Here is a 19,556-nt window from a genome sequence, read left to right as displayed (position 1 = left end):
AGGGAGTTCGGCCGAACCTTCAGCATGTTCGGCCGAACTTCTGGGCTTGTTTGCTTCAGAAATTCCTCTTTGGTTCGGCCGAACATTTTAGAAGTTCGGACGAACATCTTGAGCTCTTGACTTCATGACTCCTTTTTTCACTTCAACTTTTCCTTGGGATGATGTTGACTTCCGTTGACTTTTCCGTCCGCTTTATCTGTTTTCATACACATTAACAAACCCGTGAAAAGCAAAAGATTGACAAAAGATGAGAAAAACAAGGGAAAATGACGGTAATTGGGAAAAACCGAGTCAACTAAGCAAGGAAAAGCAAAGGGGACTAAAATAAGCACAAAGGGGAAGAAAACAAACAAAAACAAGAATAAAAAGAGGCAAAGTACTACCTTAAGAGTCACATAAATGTCACTCATCAGTTACTCACCTTGTATTCTTCAATTTCTTGTTTTGGATGTTTTTCAGGCTGCTTTTCTTTCATTTGTACTTCAGAAGATCTTAAAAAATGGGAGAAAAAATGTAAATGGAGAGGAGAGATTGAAGAAATGTAAATGGAGAGGAGAGAGAAAGCTCACAAATCTTCAAAAATGGCCGCTTGTGCATGATAGTTGTGGTCTTGTGGAGTGAGAAAGTGGATAGAGAAAGTGGAGACGAGAGAGAAAACTTCGAAATGAAATAAAGCGTTTGTTTAATTTTTCTTCATTTTTGGTCTGTTTATAGTTATAATTTTGACAGTTATGTTATGTTACTTTTTTCAATTCGTATATTACTTTGATTTTTATGTTATTTCTGTCGTTTTACGTGTTATTTTATTTTAGCCAACATTTTGGGAGCGATTTCCTTCAATATTGCTTAAAGATCCAATAATTCCAAAAATATGCCACTTTCTAACTTATTTCCCTCCATACTGTCCACGTCAGCATGGAAGAAAGAAAAGTATTTTTTATCCCGGTTCAGTTTAGAACTGCCGATTGAAATGACGATTTTGTTTTAAAACAAAACTGCCATTTCAATTGGCGGTATGTATGCATCATATCTCAAAACCTATATACGTTTTTGTCCCCCTTTTTTTTGGGTAATGTAAACCGCCAAGTGAAATGACGGTTTAACAAGCAAACCACTATTTCAATTGGCGGTTTACTTGTTAAACCGCCATTTCAGTTGGCGGTTTCCTGCTGAACGATTAAAAAAAAATTGAACCGGGTTACTTGCTGACGTGGACAATAGAGTGGGAATTAACTAAACAAATGACGTATTTTGGGAATTCACGAATCTTCGAGCATTATTAAAAGAAATCGCTCTATATTTTGATCGTGCGAGTTTTTTTTTTGTTTTGTTTCAGAAGGACCAATTAGACGGTATTCTCAAGTGTATTCAGTAGTTATAGTTACGGAAGCAAAAGCATAAAACAAAAGCATTCATAAGTTGGGGTTTTCTATTTCAAGCCATGATTTAATTAAAAAAAATTAACACCGGCGTCCGGCGACATCAAATTCAACACCAACACGCACAGAAGCTTTTCGTATCCCGACGATTTCTGTCTCCTCTGCAACAATGGCGGCAGCAGTCTCCATCGCAGCAGAGTGGCAGCTGCTCTACAATCGCTACTACCGGAAGCCTGAAATCTACTCTATGAAATGGAAGCACATTGATCTCAATCGCAACAAGGTAGCTTGCGCGCCTTTTGGTGGTCCGATCGCCGTAATCCGTGACGATTCAAAAATCGTCCAGCTATATGCCGAATCAGCCCTTCGGAAGCTCCGAATCTTCAATTCCGCCGGCAGTCAGATCGCTGAAACAGTCTGGCGAAACCCTGGAGGCCGATTAATTGGTATGTCGTGGACCGAGGATCAAACCCTAATTTGCATTGTTCAAGATGGTACCGTTTATAGGTATAATATTCATGCGGAGCTGATTGAACCCAGCGTTTCGCTGGGGAAGGAGTGCTTTGAGCAGAGTGTGGTGGATTGTGTTTTTTGGGGGAATGGGGTTGTGTGTATGAATGAAGGGTTTATGTTTTTTTGCGTGGCTGATTTTTCGAGTTTAGGTTCGGATAAGGGTGTGGTTAAGCTGGCTGATCCAGGGCTCGAGGATCCGCCCTTGTGTATGGCGGTGATCGAGCCAAAGTACACGATGTCAGGGAATGTTGAGGTGTTGCTTGCTGTCGGGGATCATGTTTTGTTGGTTGATGAAGATGGGGTGCAGCAGTTGGGTGTTGGTGTCGGCCCGCTTCAGAAGATGGTGGTTTCGAGGGATGGAAAATATTTGGCTTCGTTCACTCATGATGGGAGGCTCTTGGTTATTACCACTGACTTTGCTAGCATCATTTTCGAGTATAGTTGCGAGGTTAGCATCCCCCCCTTGAATTTTTGAGCTTCTGAATGTTGCAAGTACCCTGTCTTATTTATTTGCATCTTTTTTATTATTTTATGATGATTTAGTGTTTATTTGCTTAGTGAATCATGCATAATGCAATCAAATAATTTAAAAATGCTTAACACAATAAAATAGGAAAATGCAACTTCTTGGGAAGGTCTAGTTACTTTGTGTGTACAGTAAACAACCTTTTGCATTTCCTAGTGGAAAGTGTAATTAACAGTTTACGGCAACCAAACAAACACTTAGTTGACTTGAAGAAATGCTCTTGTAGGAATAAGGTCTTTCAATTGGTAGGTTAGTGATCATATAGTGAAGTGTCGAAATATTAGTGGATTTATTTGAAGGGTGTTACTAGAGTGTACACATTGGTTAGCAAGCAGAGTAGGTAGCTAATTTCCATTCTTCTCTTTTTCATGTGACTGCTCCTTTTGTTTTATTATGGTTAGGGGCAGCCATCTTGACTTGTATGGGTCCAAACCCCCTATCTTTGCAGGATATGTACTAAGTATGCACTAAGTGTACAAGTATTATGGTTGATAAATTGCAATTGTACAATCGTACTCTTTATTTAAATTATTCAAAAAATTGGATATTATGGTCTTAGGTGTTAACTGGTAGTTTAGTTCAGTCTTATGTATTTGAATTATGGCCACAACTTAAAGGGCTGTATTAATGTATCACCATGAAGCTATTTCTCCATCTCAGATTCTCTGTGAAAAGTTGGGAAAAGAACTGCAAGGTGAGGTTGAGATGCCACTAACTCACTATAACTAGAGGTCTAAATGTCTAATACAAGAACCTGATTGAAAAAAATGAAATTTCATTGACTTCGAAGAAATTCCCAGTATCTTAATGACACAATACTTCTTAAAATGATATTTCAACTTCAATTTATATTATTCCTTTTTCCCTTCGAATTTTTTTTCTCTTAATTTCAGTTACTTTTCATTGAGTAAACTCGATGTATGGGATTTTTCTCATTGGGGTGATATACATCTTAAATGATATGTTTAAGGTGTTGAATAATTTTGGCTGTTTCCTCATAGGCTCAAAGCGATACAAGAGATACGAAGTTTCACTGAAACATGGGATTCCATGTCCTATCCACCCCCTTATAATAAATTGCATGAGTTACTTTAGTGAAGATCTCATTCTAAATAGTGATATGGACTAGTCGAACTTGGCTTTAACAACATAGACTGAGATCAAGTTTGAGCTTTAAAATTGTGGGCTGGACTTATAACTTGTACTTGACTATGAACTTATGAAGTTATATTATACTGAACCTACAACAAAATCACTACATTATATGTTACATCATGACAGTTTAGGATAAAAGTGAATGATACTTGTTGAAATGTTAATACGCTTATTACTTTCTTCAGTGTGTTTTCCTTATCTTTAAATACTTTTTGAGGAAGCCGTGCATTGTGAATAGAAGACTAGTACTCCCTCCGTTGTGTATCTAAGGGGACATCCGTTTATTGCTCAAAAGAGAAGGATAGTGAAAAAGTAGAGAGCAAAAAAAGCAAGTAGAAGGGTAGGTGTGGAGCCAGCATCAAGTTTACATAAAATGTAGAGAAATACATTAACGAATTAGGTGTTAATAGAAAAATATATTGTCAAAGTTCTTTAAAATTATAGTTAAAACTTGCTCTCTCCTTTTGCAACAACTGGATTTGCCTGAAGTTTTGGGAGATTTTGTGGGCCATTTACTGTGTTATTTTTATTATAGAAGTAAATGTGTCATAAGATGGTGGAATATTAATTTCATTGAAGTAACGGGGAGGTGGGAAATATATACTGAAGTATGTTATTTATTTATTAGAAAAAGTGGTTGATAAATGAAATAGTGGCGATCGACCAAGATAGAGAAATAATAATAACATAATGGTGAGTCCTTTGCTTTTAAGAAAGTGTTATAATTATCTTGGGAAGACAGACGAGTGAAAAAGGGAAAGTGTCGCAATCATTCTGGGTATTTTATAAATATTTGATAAAAAAGCTTCAAAAGGTCATGAGATTTTAGAGCGAAGCTCTGGTACACTTAGCTCTACTTAAAGGTGACAAGTTAAGAGGGTCGGATCAAGTTCATTCAACTTGCAGTTTGGTCAACTCAAACTTAAGGATCTCATCGCAAGCTTGACAAATTGCTGCCGGTAGTCATAATCACTTAGAACCCATGAATCCATGATGCCCAAACTCTGCATTTATCCTTGTGGTATTTGTGCAGACATGTAGTAAAATGAAGAGTTGAGGTCAGCGAGTTCTATATTCTCTTCAATAATCTCATGCACCAGGTACCCGGGTTATAAAGGGTTCCGTCTGGTGACGTATTTTAGGTAGATCTGTATAGTGATCAAAACTGAAATAGCACTAAATTGCTTCCTGATTTTCAACTTTGTTAGGAAGTTAAAAGTCTTTCTTAAAGATGAAAAATCATGAGTGAACTGCAAATTTGGACCAAAAAATACAATAAAAGATGTATGGAGCCTTACCTCTGACCAATTGAGTGTGGTATAGAGGACTGGAGGAGAAACATTTTTGCCAAGTGTGTTAGACTATTAGTCAAGAAAGGTTGAAGTGGTAAAGGATTAGGCAAGAACAGAATAAGGAGTAGAAAGCAATATTCAATAATACACAAAACCAAAGCTAAAGCCATGTCACAGGGCTTGAAACTTGAAATCGTAGTTTGACCTTGTTCGTTCGCTATTGTTATTTATGGGAGAATTGCATAGTTTGGGACAGTAACACTTACTCCTGCATTGTGTAGCTGCTAGTTAGCTGAACATACATATTCTTAGCTAGTGGAAGGGAATTCAATGGTGTGACCTGTTATACTTTCTGTATGGATTTCAAGTGAGACATGATGGTCTCAGGAGACAAATAGCTGATAATTATGAATCAATGGATCTTGCATTTTATGCTGCCAGTCTATTTCTGGTCTGTAACGGAATCTTAAATTTTCTTAACAAAGCCATGTTGCTAAGTTATGTACACAATCCCCCCACCCTCTGTAGGGAAATAATGTCCTTCAAATGTGGACTATCTGGTTGATTAGTTACGATTTTGTGTTGTTTCTTCTCTATCTTAATGGGAAAAAATTTCCATGCTCCTTTCTCTTAAGTTCGACTTGCAAAACATAATAACTGGCCCCCCATTGATCTCTTTTATTACTTGCATTCCATGCAGTCTGCTCTTCCTCCAGAGCAGCTGGCTTGGTGTGGACTAGACAGTGTATTACTGTATTGGGATGATGCTCTAGTGATGGTGGGTCCTTATGGAGATCCAGTACGCTACTTTTATGATGAACCGATAGTTTTGATATCAGAATGTGATGGTGTAAGGGTTCTATCCAACACAAATATGGAATTTCTCCAGCGAGTTCCTGATTCCACGGTGTCTATTTTCAAAATAGGAAGCACAACCCCTGCAGCTTTGCTATATGATGCTCTGGATCATTTTGATAGGCGAAGTGCCAAGGTATCCACCTAAATTTATTTCCTTCAGAACTGCATTTTTTGTGAGACTGGATATTTCTGTTAGATGTATCTTTCTGAATTCTGAAATCATTAGTATTAAGTACAGTTCAAACTTACGACAAGGAACCTGAATTCTTTTGGTTTAATTAGATATTTGCCTTTTTTCAATGAATGATATCCATCCATACATGTCATACGGTAATGTGAAGTATGAAATATATTAAGCATGTCATATGAGATTATGAGGTAAATAGGTAATAGATACTATAATGGAAATTTGTTCGAAACTACCTATAAAAAAGTTATGTTGAAAAGAGAAAATAAAAAAGAAGTCAATGCCAGAAAAGTGAGATTTGAGAATCCCGGAATCCAGCAAAAGGTATCTTCTTACGTTATTTTATGCTTTATGAGGTAGTTATTTACAAGTTTACAACAATTTCTTACAAGGTAGTTTTTAACAAAACTTGTTTTTGTAATGTTTTTTTTTTGGGGTGAAAACTTTCCTATTAAAATACATTTTTGTTTAGAGTACATGATATATAAAGAAAGAAAGTTTCAAACTAACATCTCACGTACTCGACTTTTGTTAAATCAATCATCACATTTTACCACCTTTAGTTGTTGGAAAGTCGAACACTAATATTTAATATTAAGTATGAAAAACCTATCTTATAATTAGAAAATAAATTGCTGTATAATTTTTTTCCAATAAGGTGAATGATTGTAGGTTTCTTTTATAGGAATTATAATGTAACCTGTAGCCTGTATGCATAGAGAGTTAAAAAATCTGATTTGTTTAATAAATCAAAGATTTAAGGTACATTTCTATATTCTAAAACACATTCAGTAAAAAGGATGCCAATCACAAAATTCGTAAAATTAAATCTATGGCGGTAAAATGTTATTTAGAAAAGCATATTACCTTCAAACATTACTTTAATAGTCCCTCTGTCTCCTTAAGATTGCCCCCCTTTCCTTTTTGATCTGTCTTTTCGAGTTTGTCCCATACTATAAATGGTTATAGGGGACCACCACTTTACTCTCATATTCGTTGCATTTGGTCCCACACTCCCACCAATTTTGTTTCCCATCAACTCTACCCAACCAAATATTAATAAAGTGACGAGCGCTTTTTCAAACCAGAAAACGGATGGAATTCTTGGATTCCGCCTTGGAGCATATACTTTTATGCATACCTCTTCCGGTTGATACATGCCGTACTCTATTCTCGTAAGATGATACACACTAGCTAACAGCCCGCCCAGTGCTACATCATAAGCACATTGAGAACGTAAATAATTGTAACCATATACCTATGAAATAACAGCAATAGAATGCCAATCTTCGGGCTTTATTTGTAAAGTCTCTATTCCCTGGTAATCAAAGCCCAACGATCTATGAAATAACCCGTGTTTGACTAGCCAAGCAGGAAAATAAAAGGAGGGAATATTTTGTACTTTTTATCCAAAATTATAAACCTTTTCTTTTGGGTTCATTTGAGGTACATAAGCCAATAAATGTTATATTTTTAATCGTGGAGGGGGAGTTAGAGCCTGAGACATAATGTCTTAATGGTAAAGAACTCACTCTTTACCACTAGGTCATGCCTTCATTACCAAAAGAACAATTCTTTTGACAGTCTGACTACGTAATCAAACAACATACTAAGTGTACGTTTATGTTAAGTGTAGAATAGCAGGAGGACTAATTCTGTATGTCTGTTGTGGTGTGTTGGTGTTGTGTCATTTCTTTTGCAGGAATACAATGCTGAATGATTACACCTTAGATAGTTAGTTGTTACTCAATTAATTGCAAAGATGTGAGAAAAAAGGGAGATAAGAATTTTGTTTAATCTTTTTGTGCATAATTTGTAAGTTTGAGATATATAGTTTCTTACCAGGTCAACATATTATAAAATAAGTATGTGCAATTCGGCAATTCCAAATTGTTGTACCTGCATTTAAAAATTGACAAGTGAGTCTACAGTTTAAGAAAGATGAGTCTAAAACATGCGTACGTGCCACACTGTGAACTTGCATCCCTTGTCCTCGATTAAACTATATGCACATTCATAGATTTAGGATTGAAGGAGAATACAACTTAAGATGAGAAGGCTTGCTAGTACACGTGGTGCCATGTCATAAAACTAAATAGGAAAGTATTCAACTGTGTCATAAAAATGTGTAGGAAAGTATTCAAATTTAGGAAAATATTGTATTTGGTATTAAGTATTAAAATAATTGTTAGGATATGGTTTGGTTTGATATAAATAGAAATTATCATTGATTGGAAAGTAATGCATTTCATATCATGTACTACCTCCATTCCTAAACGTTCTTTACACTTTGGAATATGTGTCTAAAGTATGAAAATAATGATTGTAACTTCTCACTATTATATACATTAAAACATTATCATGCGTAATCTTGTAGGATTCATCTCGATATGTATTTTTAAAATATCATTTTTATATTTTTTCTCATACGAAATTGGATAAGTTAATGTTTAAATATTGCACCGGAGTCTGTGCAAATAGTAAGCATAAATAATTTTCTAAAATGGAGGTAGTAGGAATATAACATTAGACTAATATGTGATGATTGTATTAGTCAAATTAGAATTACATATGAGTAATTATTATTTCAATTTTCGTATCATTAAAAACAGTGTGAATTGTGCTTTTAAAATTAGTCCGTATGGCATATGCTTATTATCTATAAAATGGATATGTTGGGAATATGATAATGTCACATTGGTATTCATGTTCTTTAGTTTTGTAGCCCGAAATGCAATGCATGTGAAGGAGGTTGTTTTCAGGAATATAGATAGCATCATCTTAGAGATCAATTTGATTTCATAATTGCACTATGTTTCTATCTTCAAACAAATAGCCTAACATACTTGGGAAACTTGACAACAAGAAAATTCTGTTTACATTTTTAGATGAATTAATTAAATCGTACGAGTACTACCTCCGTTCCATAATGATGTTCCAATTTAGAATTTTGACACTATTCACAACTGAAGAGAATCTTCTAAATTTTTTCCAATACATAAGAAAAAACATATTCATGTGGTGTCTTGTATGATTCGTGTCAATGAGTATTTTAAGAATATCAAAATTTTATAATTTTATCTATTGTATAATTAGAGATAAAAATGATACAAAATGCGCATTAGCAAACGTGAAAAGTGAAAACTGGAACATCATATGGACCAGAGGGAGTATATCTTAATCAATACAACAACATATATAGGAAACTTAACAATCTAACTTTTTTTTCATTGTTTCTGTTTGGCTTGTGCATTGAACCGGTTTAAATCTAGTATAGAACCAAATGCTAGCTGATCTATCACCCTAAGTAATGTCCAACTTTTCAGCTTTGAGTATTACAAATACTCACTTTTGTTTCATAAGCAAACATTTAACTTTGTTATACTACTCTGAACTAGAAGCTTATGACTACCTGCCAGTGAGAAGCAAAGTGGGGTTGTTCTTATGCATGCATTTTGTATGTGAAGTTACCTTTTACTTTTTCCCCTTTCCCCCTGTCTTCTAAAATATATATCATTTGGCATTTGACAGGCTGATGAAAATTTGAGAATGATAAGATCATCATTGCCAGAGGCAATTGAAGCATGCATTGATGCTACCGGTTATGAATTTGATGTTTCACGTCAACGTACGCTGCTGAGAGCTGCAAGTTATGGTCAAGCATTTTGTTGGTGAGTTTGATGAATCTTTGAGAGTGAAAAGTGTTTTTAAGCTATTACTCCAAACGGTCTGAGAGGATCTCTTTTTCTTTGTCTCAAATTCTGATTTGTGAAAGAATTCCTTTCATCCAGTGTAAGATATGTTTTTCCGTGATTTTCCTCTAGTGTATGCTGGAGATTGTGGGGAGGAGGGGGGGGGGGGGAAGGAAGAGGGTAGGCTGGTCAGGGAATATCAGGGATGAAACTTGGACCTGCCGTCCCCTACATATTTCCCCATTGTATATATCCCTTTTTCACACAATGATTATCACATTTTACTCGAATGCATGTCACAAATAGTTTATTTTTTTATTTAGAGTTCATAAATCTTTCCTCTGTGTCATCAACCCACTTTGTCTCTCCATCTCTCTACTCTCTCTTGCCTTTTCTTCTCTTTCTAGTTACTTTCGTTGAATTTTTCTTTTATTACCTCTCTCCACTTATTGATAAAGGACCCACCACATCCTCTTTTTAGTTCGACACGAAGGAAAAATCCCAAAATGCATGCTTTGAGACCTGCAAAACATTAGATTTTAAAGTGTGTAGAAGGATGATAGGATTTGTTCACTTCTCCACAGAGTCCATTTTTAGTCTTTATGGTAGAACTCATTTCCCGCCCTTGGTCGATCATGTCTATTGGAAAGTTAAATTTAATTGTGGGCCTAAGTAACTAACATTATTTACTACTCCGTATATATCATCATGACATGTTATCCTCTAGATTTTATCTGGTTCTGTGGAATGTGGTTCTAATTTCTGGTGACTGGGGTATGCAATTCTCTGTGGTTGACATTGCAGACAGAGTTGTTTTATGCATATATAATATTTAAAGCATGTTGTTTAATATCAGCTAGAGACAATATTCCATCTCTCTGAGTATTTGTCTCGTTAATGATATCCAGTTGGCTTTGACAGCAATGTTCCTCGCGATCGTTTTCAAGAAATGTGTAAAACCTTGCGTGTATTAAATGCTGTGCGCAGCCCTGAGATTGGAATCCCTCTTAGTATACAACAATTCAAGGTAATATCTTTTTTAGTAATGCATGTTTTTGGTTCTATTCTTGAAATCACACATAGTTGTGTTGAAGTCCTGTTGATAATGATTCTCCACTGCAGGAACTAACAGCACCGGTTTTGATTTCTCGCTTGATTAATGCCCACCATCATCTTCTGGCGCTGAAACTGTCTGAGTACCTCGGCTTAAACCAGGTCACCTCATATATTCTTTTTTTTTATATGAAAATTATTTCGAGTAACTTCTTATGGGTTAATGTGCAGTGAGAATTTGTATGTTTGCATATAACTCCCTTTTGTGTAGGAACTAGGAACATCTGAATTAATATACTTCTACTATAATAAGAGGTTGACGATTATATTGTGCTTCGAAATCGAAAAGAAAGTGTGAGTATGACTTTCAAAAAATTGTTAGACAGTTAGGTTAATTTTCATTTAAGATACAGTGAAAAATATTATTATTATTGATGGCCCTCCATCTGAGCATGTTTCTCTCTGTAGAAAAAATGATCACAATTTATAGGAATTGTTGTTGTACTGATTTGAGTATTTAGGATCTGAAATCCTCCTTGTTGTCCAGCTTTTCCGGCAGCAAACTTTATTTGGAAGGTGAGGGTTACTCGTACATTGAGGGATTTTGTGTGCACTTTGGTGTTGGGTAGGATTGATGCTAATGACATGTTCCAAAAGCAAAGTCAGGGTTTGGTAAACCAATATTTTGTTGAGCTGTTAACTGATGTGGCAAGATACCCTCTGGAGGAGGCTGTTTGAGGATTCTTGGGTTTAAGGAGATTCGCTGAAGATTAGAAGATTTCAGGGGTTTAAAGATAAGGGTATCGAGAATAAAATTTTGTGGCGCAACACTTATAGGGAAATCATGTGGTGTGTGTGGCTAGAGTGAATTCAGGGATATTTTCATAAGTCTATGTCTTCTCAATTAATGTGACCAAGTCACTATTTAGCTTCGTCCTGAGCTAAGGCTGGGGATGTTAAGAGTTACTCGACTGGGGAGGTTCAAAGAAACTGGGTTAATATGTTATTTGTTTTCTGATTAGAGGACAACTTCGTCTCTTTGTTTTGTACTCTTTCTTACAGCTGATTGATATTAATTTTCTTATTTAATATCTTTTAGGAAGTTAGTTATCTTAGGACCCAAGTATTTTAATTTTATCGTGTGGAGCATTTTCTGAACTATTTTGACTGCACTATGCATGATACAATGTTCCGAGGCTTCCCCTTCTCTTTTCTTTGTTTCTTCAGTATAATCTTCAACTTCTTTCATACACTAATATGAATGGCAGAGAGTTTTGGAGGTACGGGTTAATTTAAGCTGATGCATATTTATATTTTGTTGTTGTTTTATATCATCAGATCGCTATGCATAAATAATGAGGTTTTTTATCTATGTGTATGTGTGTTTTTTCATGGATGCTTTGCCTCGGTTTTTGGAAGCTTCATAGTTTAGAGTCTCTGATCTGTAATTGTACGAAGTACTAGAAAAGTAGATGGTCACTGGTGAATTGGGCTAAATCTTAGTTCATTCTCATGGGCATATAAAGCTTTTGTAGGCTAAATCGTAGTTCATACTCATCGGGCATATAAAGCTTTTATGTCATGCTGACGTTCCCTTTTTTTTCCTGATATCTTTATATTAGGAGCTGGTTATAATGCATTGGGCATGTACAGTGATAACAAGTTCATTAGCAATGCCTGATTCAGCTCTCCTCAGTTTTTTACTGGACAAGGTTTGTTTCCTCAGAGCTTCCTGTTTTTTAAATTTATTGTTGAGTTCTAGATCAACTCCTAATTAATCCTCGTACAATTTCAGTTGAAATTATGCAAAGGCATAGACTATGCAAGAGTAGCTGAGCATGCAGATAAAAGTGGTCGTAGAAAGTTGGCTGCTTCTCTTGTCGAGCATGAGCCTTGTTCATCTAAACAGGTTTCTGCTCTTCAACGATATTATGGGTTTTGAAGTTTTGAAATGAATATCTTAATTTTCTTATTAACTAACTAAATAAATAATCATATCTTAATTCGTCTCTTCCATCTCAGGTTCCACTGCTTTTATGCATAGGAGAGGAAGACTCGGCTTTGACCAAAGCAACTGAAAGTGGGGATACAGATCTTGTTTATTTTGTTCTGTTCCATATTTGGCACAAGGTAACTTTTGTGATGTTGGAAAAAGTATGTGGTACACTACCGACTATCTTGATTTTTTAACGGACATTGCTTTTTTTCCCTGACGAGTGCATGAAGTATTTTGAGTGAAATGTGTGGTAAGATGGGTTGTATTGTTCATCATTATTGCAGAGACCAGCATTGGAGTTCTTTGGAACAATTCAAGCTAAACCTTTGGCGAGGGATTTATTTATAGTGTACTCTAGGTATTGCATAACGTTCTCTACTATTCTCTTTTGGTTTTCCTGCAACGTTTTAACTTTGGTTGACATTAAAAAAAATTTCCCTTTTTGGTTCCCTATTTTCCATGTCTCATTATCCTCACCTTCACTTTCTGAAATTTGCATGTTTACTCTAAACATAACCTTTACTTTTCTTGCTTCACGTTTCGTGGACGATTAATGTTAGCCGACCCCAAATCATTTTGGGACTAAGGCTTTGTTGTTGTTGTATCTACCAGCCAGCAACTTTTTCGGCCAGAATTATGTACATTTCTTAAGTTGCTTCTGTAATCTTTTGCAGGTGTTATAATCATGAATTTTTGAAGGACTTTTTTTTATCAGCTGGACAACTGCAGGTAGGTTTTGTTTGTGAACATGTATTTTAAAGTTGCTTCTGTATACTAAGGCTGTTGTTAGCATATTGGTTTAATTTATGGCTCCGTTTGTTTTGACGGAAAACACTTTCTTGGGAAATGATTTTCTCATTTTCCTTTGTTTTTTTCTTTAAGGGTGGAAAACAACTTTCCTTTTGAAAAGAAGGAATGCCATATTTTCCTCCCTTACATTTCTTTGAAAAGAGTGTCATTCCGTTACTGGTTTTTTAGCATCTGTTTGTACTTGTGAAATGTTAAAGGAGAAAATGTCAGCAAATGAGCTGTTTTCTTACGTTTGAAACATGGAGGAGTGTGAAATTCCAGTTTTTATATATTTTATTTATATTTTATTTAAAAAAAAAACAAAGATTGTTTAGATTACCTACATGGCAACTTAAAGAGGTATAAAATTCCATGTAACGGTTTAGGTTCATGATGGATAAAACTTTTCACTTTAAACTCGTCTTGAATAGTCTTTTGTTTCATTTTACAAGTAGCTATCATGTCAAGCATTTTCTTTAAATCACTTAAAATTCCACTTACCACAACACCCTTCTAGTTTTGGGGAAAGTATTTCTAGTGTGCTCACTTTAGAGGTATGTATCAGAATCTGGTGCTGATATGTGCACATTTATTAATGGAAAATTTGCAAATTAGTACCTAGGTCTTTAGTGGCTTTGTAAATTACTACCTAGGTTGTTAAAAACTGTCAATTACTATCTAGGTGTTTAGTTATTGTAGTCAATTTCTACCTTAGCCTATATTCCGGCCAATTAGTCACTAATCTTATCATAATCAACCGTTAATCATACTTTAATTATTTTAATTAATTAATTAAATTTAAATTTTTAAAAAAAATTAAAGTACTAAAGCATGATTAACGGTTGATTATGAAATTTTTATGAATCTTTTTTGTAAAAAAAATAAATTAATGAAAATTTAAAAAATTTATAACTTTTTTTTAATGTTCTTTGAACTTTATTAATTAATTAAAAGAATTAAAGTAGAAATATGAGCTAAAGCAGTAATTGACAACAATAATTAAACACCTAGGTAGTAATTGACAACTTTAACAAGTTAGGTAGTAATTTGCAAAGTCACTAAAGACCTAGGTAGTAATTTGCAAATTTTCCTTTATTAAAATTTTGTCAATTTACTACTAATTTGCACAGCAGTGTTCTCCACAATGTTGGTCCACAAATTTCTGATGTTACGTGGGAATCAGAGGAACATTTGTATTGTCCATCTTTTAAATTTATTTAGCCCTGGCATATATCTGTTTTTGCAGGAAGTGGCATTTCTTTTATGGAAGGAGTCCTGGGAATTAAGCAAGAATCCAATGGCTAGCAGGGGTTCACCACTTCATGGGCCACGCATAAAACTTGTTGAGAAGGCTCGTGATCTTTTTGCTGAAACAAAGGAACATAATTTCGAATCAAAAGCTGCTGAAGAGCATGCAAAATTGTTGAGGTGTATATCTCATTCTTTGTTTATTTTTCCTTCTATTGCCCCATTTCTTATACTCTTCATGTATTTTGCCTCATAATCAATTTCCTATGCCGAGAGCCTGAAAGAAATTAATTGAACGAATATCCTATTCTACCGTGATGTGTTTATAGTATTTTATAGGAGGGAGCATTTTATTTCCTCCCTTGGCATGGGCTGTAGAAAGGACTATTAGAATTTATGCATGTCCGAATAAGAAAAGGGACTGTTAGATGTGTCTATTATTGATGATGAGGGCAGGATGGGTGTTTATGGTGTTGGTTGAGCTGACCGCTGTGTGTGTGGTGTCTCTCAGGTAGACGTTTACTTCTTTCAGTACTGGTAAGTGGGAACTGGTTCTAATATCTGTGTTGAAAAGAGGGATTAACTAGCGAATGGATAGATGGTGTTTGCAACCTGTTACTCTTCACACCCCCCTCTTATAAGATGTGTTGAAAACTTTACTTCCACAAGTGGGAGTGTTGAAAGTAACTGGAACTAAAACAGTGCTAAAATCACTTCCGAACTAACTGCTTCCAGCTCTTTCATGTTCTCAGTTATTGTATTTATTTTCTTTTAAATGTTTAGAAAGCCGTGAAGCCGTCTATGAACCCACACAGCAAAAGTTGTGATGCTTTCGTTGCTCTTAGTATGGTTATTTTACAAGTGTATTGCTGCATAATTGAACAAGTGATATGCCTGGGTGAATGCTTGGCCATTAATTATAGTTTCAGAAATTTCTTACTCATGCATTTATGGAAGATTTACCATTTTGCTGTCGGAATAGAATGCAACATGAGCTTGAGGTATCCACAAAGCAAGCAATATTTGTAGATTCAAGCATCAGTGACACCATTAGGACATGCATTGTGCTTGGAAATCATCGAGCTGCTATGAAGGTGAAGACTGAATTCAAGGTGTGTAGTCTGATAATTTGTTTCACCCTTTTTATTAACAACAGAAGTACATGTTTGTCCTATCTTTCTCCTTATATTTGTTGATTTACAACTTTAATTTTCTTGTTTATTTTTCATTGCCATTCGGTAGGTTTCTGAGAAAAGATGGTATTGGCTTAAAGTTTTTGCATTAGCTACAATAAGAGATTGGGATGCCTTGGAGAAATTCTCAAAGGAGAAAAAACCACCTATCGGTATGCTTTTTAGCTTTGATGTTATGCGTATATTCCGCAGTCCATTGTGTAACTCGATTGAATCCTCGGAGACTTAAAGTCCTCACCTGTTCTTTATAGTTTTCTTCCTATATTACAATGCTAATTGATCCATTTACTAAAGTTACTTGATTTTTACTTTATTTTGGAATAAAGTCTCTGGGTAGACAGACTGGACTAACAACAACAAAGCCTTAGTCCCAAAATGTTTTGGGGGGGGACAGACTGGACTAATTAAACATAAAATGGATGTTCTGAATAGTTTCTTCTTATGCCAATCAGCTCATCAATGTGCTCAGTTGCCACTATTTTTTAGATGGTTTTTGCTGCCTGCATGAGTTTCGGATATCTATTAAAAAGTGTGTTCATAGGTTATAATTAGCGCTCATGTTTATTTACTGCATAGTTTAAATGTAGGTGCACGCGTTATTCTGTTGTCTGGTAAATTTTTGTGAGGTATATGTATGTAACCCTTTTCTTTTTCCTTTTTTTTGGTTTGTGAACCGAAGAATTTTTTCTGTATGTAACCCTTTTCTTTTTCCTTTTTCTTGGTTTGTGAACCGAAGGATTTTCTTTTAATTCTTCCTTGTAGCTAGCAGCATTTTACAAATATATATCTGATTTGTTTATTGAGAATTTGGCATGCCCTTTCCCGTTCTATTTCTCTTCTTTTTGTCTTTAGATTTTTCCTCCCCCAACATGTTTCCGAGGTTCTCTGTTGATTATCTTTCTAATTCAAGGGATAAGAATATTGGACTATACAAGTAAACCCTCCCTCGGCTTTGTGACATTCAAGCTATACAATTAAACCCAATCTCAAACCCAATCCCCCAGTTTCGGTGTATGGTTTAGTTGAGCTTTGCATTGTGCTTGCGCCATTCAGGTTATAAACCCTTTGTCGAGGCTTGTGTTGATGCAGACGAAAAAGGTGAAGCTTTGAAATACATCCCGAAACTTGTTGATCTTCGAGAAAGAGCAGAGGTAAAGTGGACGTGGTTGGGCAAAGGTTTCATAAAACTCTATTTTTAAGCTAGAACGTTTCAGCAAATGCTAATTTCTGTGAAGCTGACTGAAATCTTCTTCTGATACTTGTCCTGTGTTCCTTAGGCTTATGCTCAAATAGGAATGGCAAAAGAAGCTGCAGATGCTGCTTCTCAGGCGAAAGATAGCGAGCTGCTTGGTCGGTTGAGGTTGAGTTTCTCACAAAATACGGCAGCTGCATCTATTTTTGACACTATCCGTGAGAGGCTGGGTGTTTCTTAAGGGTCTTTCACTCTTTCTCCATGTATTCTAAGTGTAAATTTCCTCCATATATTAAGCTGGAATTTTCCTTGTCCATATTGTATATTGTAAAAGCCGTTGATCATTTTTTGTAAATAAAATATAAACACAAGGAAATTTACATGTAGGCTTTCTTTGATTCAGGTTTGGTTTGTTAAATTCAAAACTAGTTTTGGTAATCATTCTGTAGTCCTTATGAACTCCAAAATGAACAAAAGGGAGAAATTTGTTTTTGTTTCTTTTCGACAGATGTGATAAAAACAGAATTGAGGTCAACATTGAGACAATCTTAGTTTTTATGTCTTAATTTACTCCAAAATATAAATTAGACCAACCATGAATTAGGAGTAGCAAATGAAAGTAATTGAAGTAAATAAATCTTGGAAATGGGAATTGGAGAGATTTCGGATACACCTCCTCTCTTCACCACCGAAGTGGTCTCTTCCTCTCTTCACCACGCCACGTGCACCTCCTTCATCAGTAGTACAGAGAAAGAGCGACTCATCATACAAACCGTTTTAATGGTTGGCCGCTTTCTCACTCTATCAACACCACAATTGAGTTTCTTCATTTTAGTTTCTAATTACTTCGATTTCGTGTTTTGAATCATGGGGTTAAATGACATTTATTGTTTTAATTTGTTAATCTTTTATTTACACAAATATTGCCATTGATAAGGACCTGTGAAAATATGTCATACCTGCATTTTTGTATTTAAGTACACTAGTTGTTGGATCGTGCGCGCGCGATCCCCCAAGGTATACAAAATTATTTTTGTAAAAATGTTATTTAAAAGCTAGGAACTTACAATTTATGGTAAATGCTAGAAATGATATGTTAAAGTTAGATGTTGGATTTACATGTATGCAAACTTTTATATAAGGCGGTCTTACACAAAAGACCACATTGATGTCATATAAGTTAAGCAATGAAATCAATTAGTTAAACACTTGAACTAATTAGTTAAGGACTGCAACCAATTTGTTAAACAATGAAAATAATTAGTTAAGCACTAGAACTAATTAGTTAACCAATAAAACCAATTAGTTAAACAGTCAAAGTGGTCTTTCCGGCAAAAGTTACCGTTACATGTAACAGGAAATAGAAACCATATGCGTTTTAATTGATAGTTCGAAGGTACAATATATAGGAAATTATACCCAAAGAAAACAATAAATTTTGTATAGCAATGGAAGGGTGAAACCGTAAATGCTCTATTGTTAAGAATAAGACAAAATAAAACAAAGAAGGAAATGAGGGGCATGCACGTAAATGCACTATTGGGTGAATAGTAATCAAAGTATAAGTGTTAGTATATGTTTTGTATTAAGGACTTGTGACTTTACTCTGATGATTTCAACTCGGGTTAAGTTTCCAGATTCTTAGCCTTATGTCCCAAATCCCAATTGGTGACAAAATAAGATATAGGTATTGTTTGGGCTATTAATTGGAAACCAATTGGGCCATCAGTCCAAATGCCCTCAACACAACAACATAACAACCATTTACCCCTCTAAAGGCTATTCAGCCACCAACTAGGCTCAAGGCCCAACAAGTAATAAATGACCTATGAAGCATTTACTACACAAACACTATAAATAGACCGCTAAGGCTCACACCTCAAGGTACGTCCAATTTATTGCCTTAAGACTACTCTCTAGAGAACTCTCTCTAGAATCCGAGCATTATTCTTACTTAGGCATCGAAGGGGCTTTCCTCGGAACACCTCCGAGGCCAGTTATATTGTTCATTGTTCTGGTAAATTCGGACACAACTCTCACAAGCAAGCTAGATCTTCCACACCAACGAAAAGAGCCTTCATCCGAAGCCCATTGTTTCAACACCGGAACAATTTGACGCCGTCTGCGGGGAAGATACTTCAAAGCCTTGAGAAATCAACCATTTTTGCTCCAAAAATGGATAACGATAACGTTAGCGTTCATACGGACTCAGTGTCCGAAGGAGAGGTGCGCCCTCGATCGGAGGCACGCCCACGGTCAGAAGCAAGGTCACAGCTGAGCAGGGCTACCGCCGCAGTGACTTCCAGACCTCCAATCCCTACGCGGGAAGAGCTCACCGCGACCATAATTAACCATCATGCAAAACTTCATCTTCAACGAGAAAGAGCAAGACCTGGAAAATGGTCGCCGCGAAGAGAGGAGAACTAGGCGACGACAAAACCTATAACCGCCACCTAGTGAAGAAGTCGCAAGATCTGACCGAA

General features: G+C 35.6%; 1 protein-coding gene across 1 annotated transcript; it reads left to right on the top strand.

The window, feature by feature from the left end:
* Positions 1–1,388: 1,388 nt before the first annotated feature.
* LOC110798576 (protein VACUOLELESS1) lies at positions 1,389–17,608 on the top strand. Its single transcript, XM_022003758.2, has 15 exons — positions 1,389–2,340; positions 5,566–5,856; positions 9,442–9,581; positions 10,524–10,629; positions 10,725–10,817; positions 12,278–12,367; positions 12,451–12,564; positions 12,678–12,785; positions 12,936–13,009; positions 13,326–13,380; positions 14,687–14,868; positions 15,671–15,800; positions 15,931–16,033; positions 16,935–17,032; positions 17,159–17,608. The coding sequence occupies exons 1-15, from the start codon at positions 1,549–1,551 to the stop codon at positions 17,312–17,314; spliced, it is 2,532 nt and encodes an 843-aa protein (XP_021859450.1). The 5' UTR covers positions 1,389–1,548; the 3' UTR covers positions 17,315–17,608.
* The last annotated feature ends 1,948 nt before the right edge of the window (positions 17,609–19,556 follow it).

The sequence above is a fragment of the Spinacia oleracea genome, chromosome 6, assembly GCF_020520425.1.
Source record: "Spinacia oleracea cultivar Varoflay chromosome 6, BTI_SOV_V1, whole genome shotgun sequence".
NCBI classification, from domain to species: Eukaryota; Viridiplantae; Streptophyta; class Magnoliopsida; order Caryophyllales; family Amaranthaceae; genus Spinacia; species Spinacia oleracea.
Note: the sequence above shows the minus strand (reverse complement) of the source record. Positions and strands in the feature narration are given on the sequence as shown.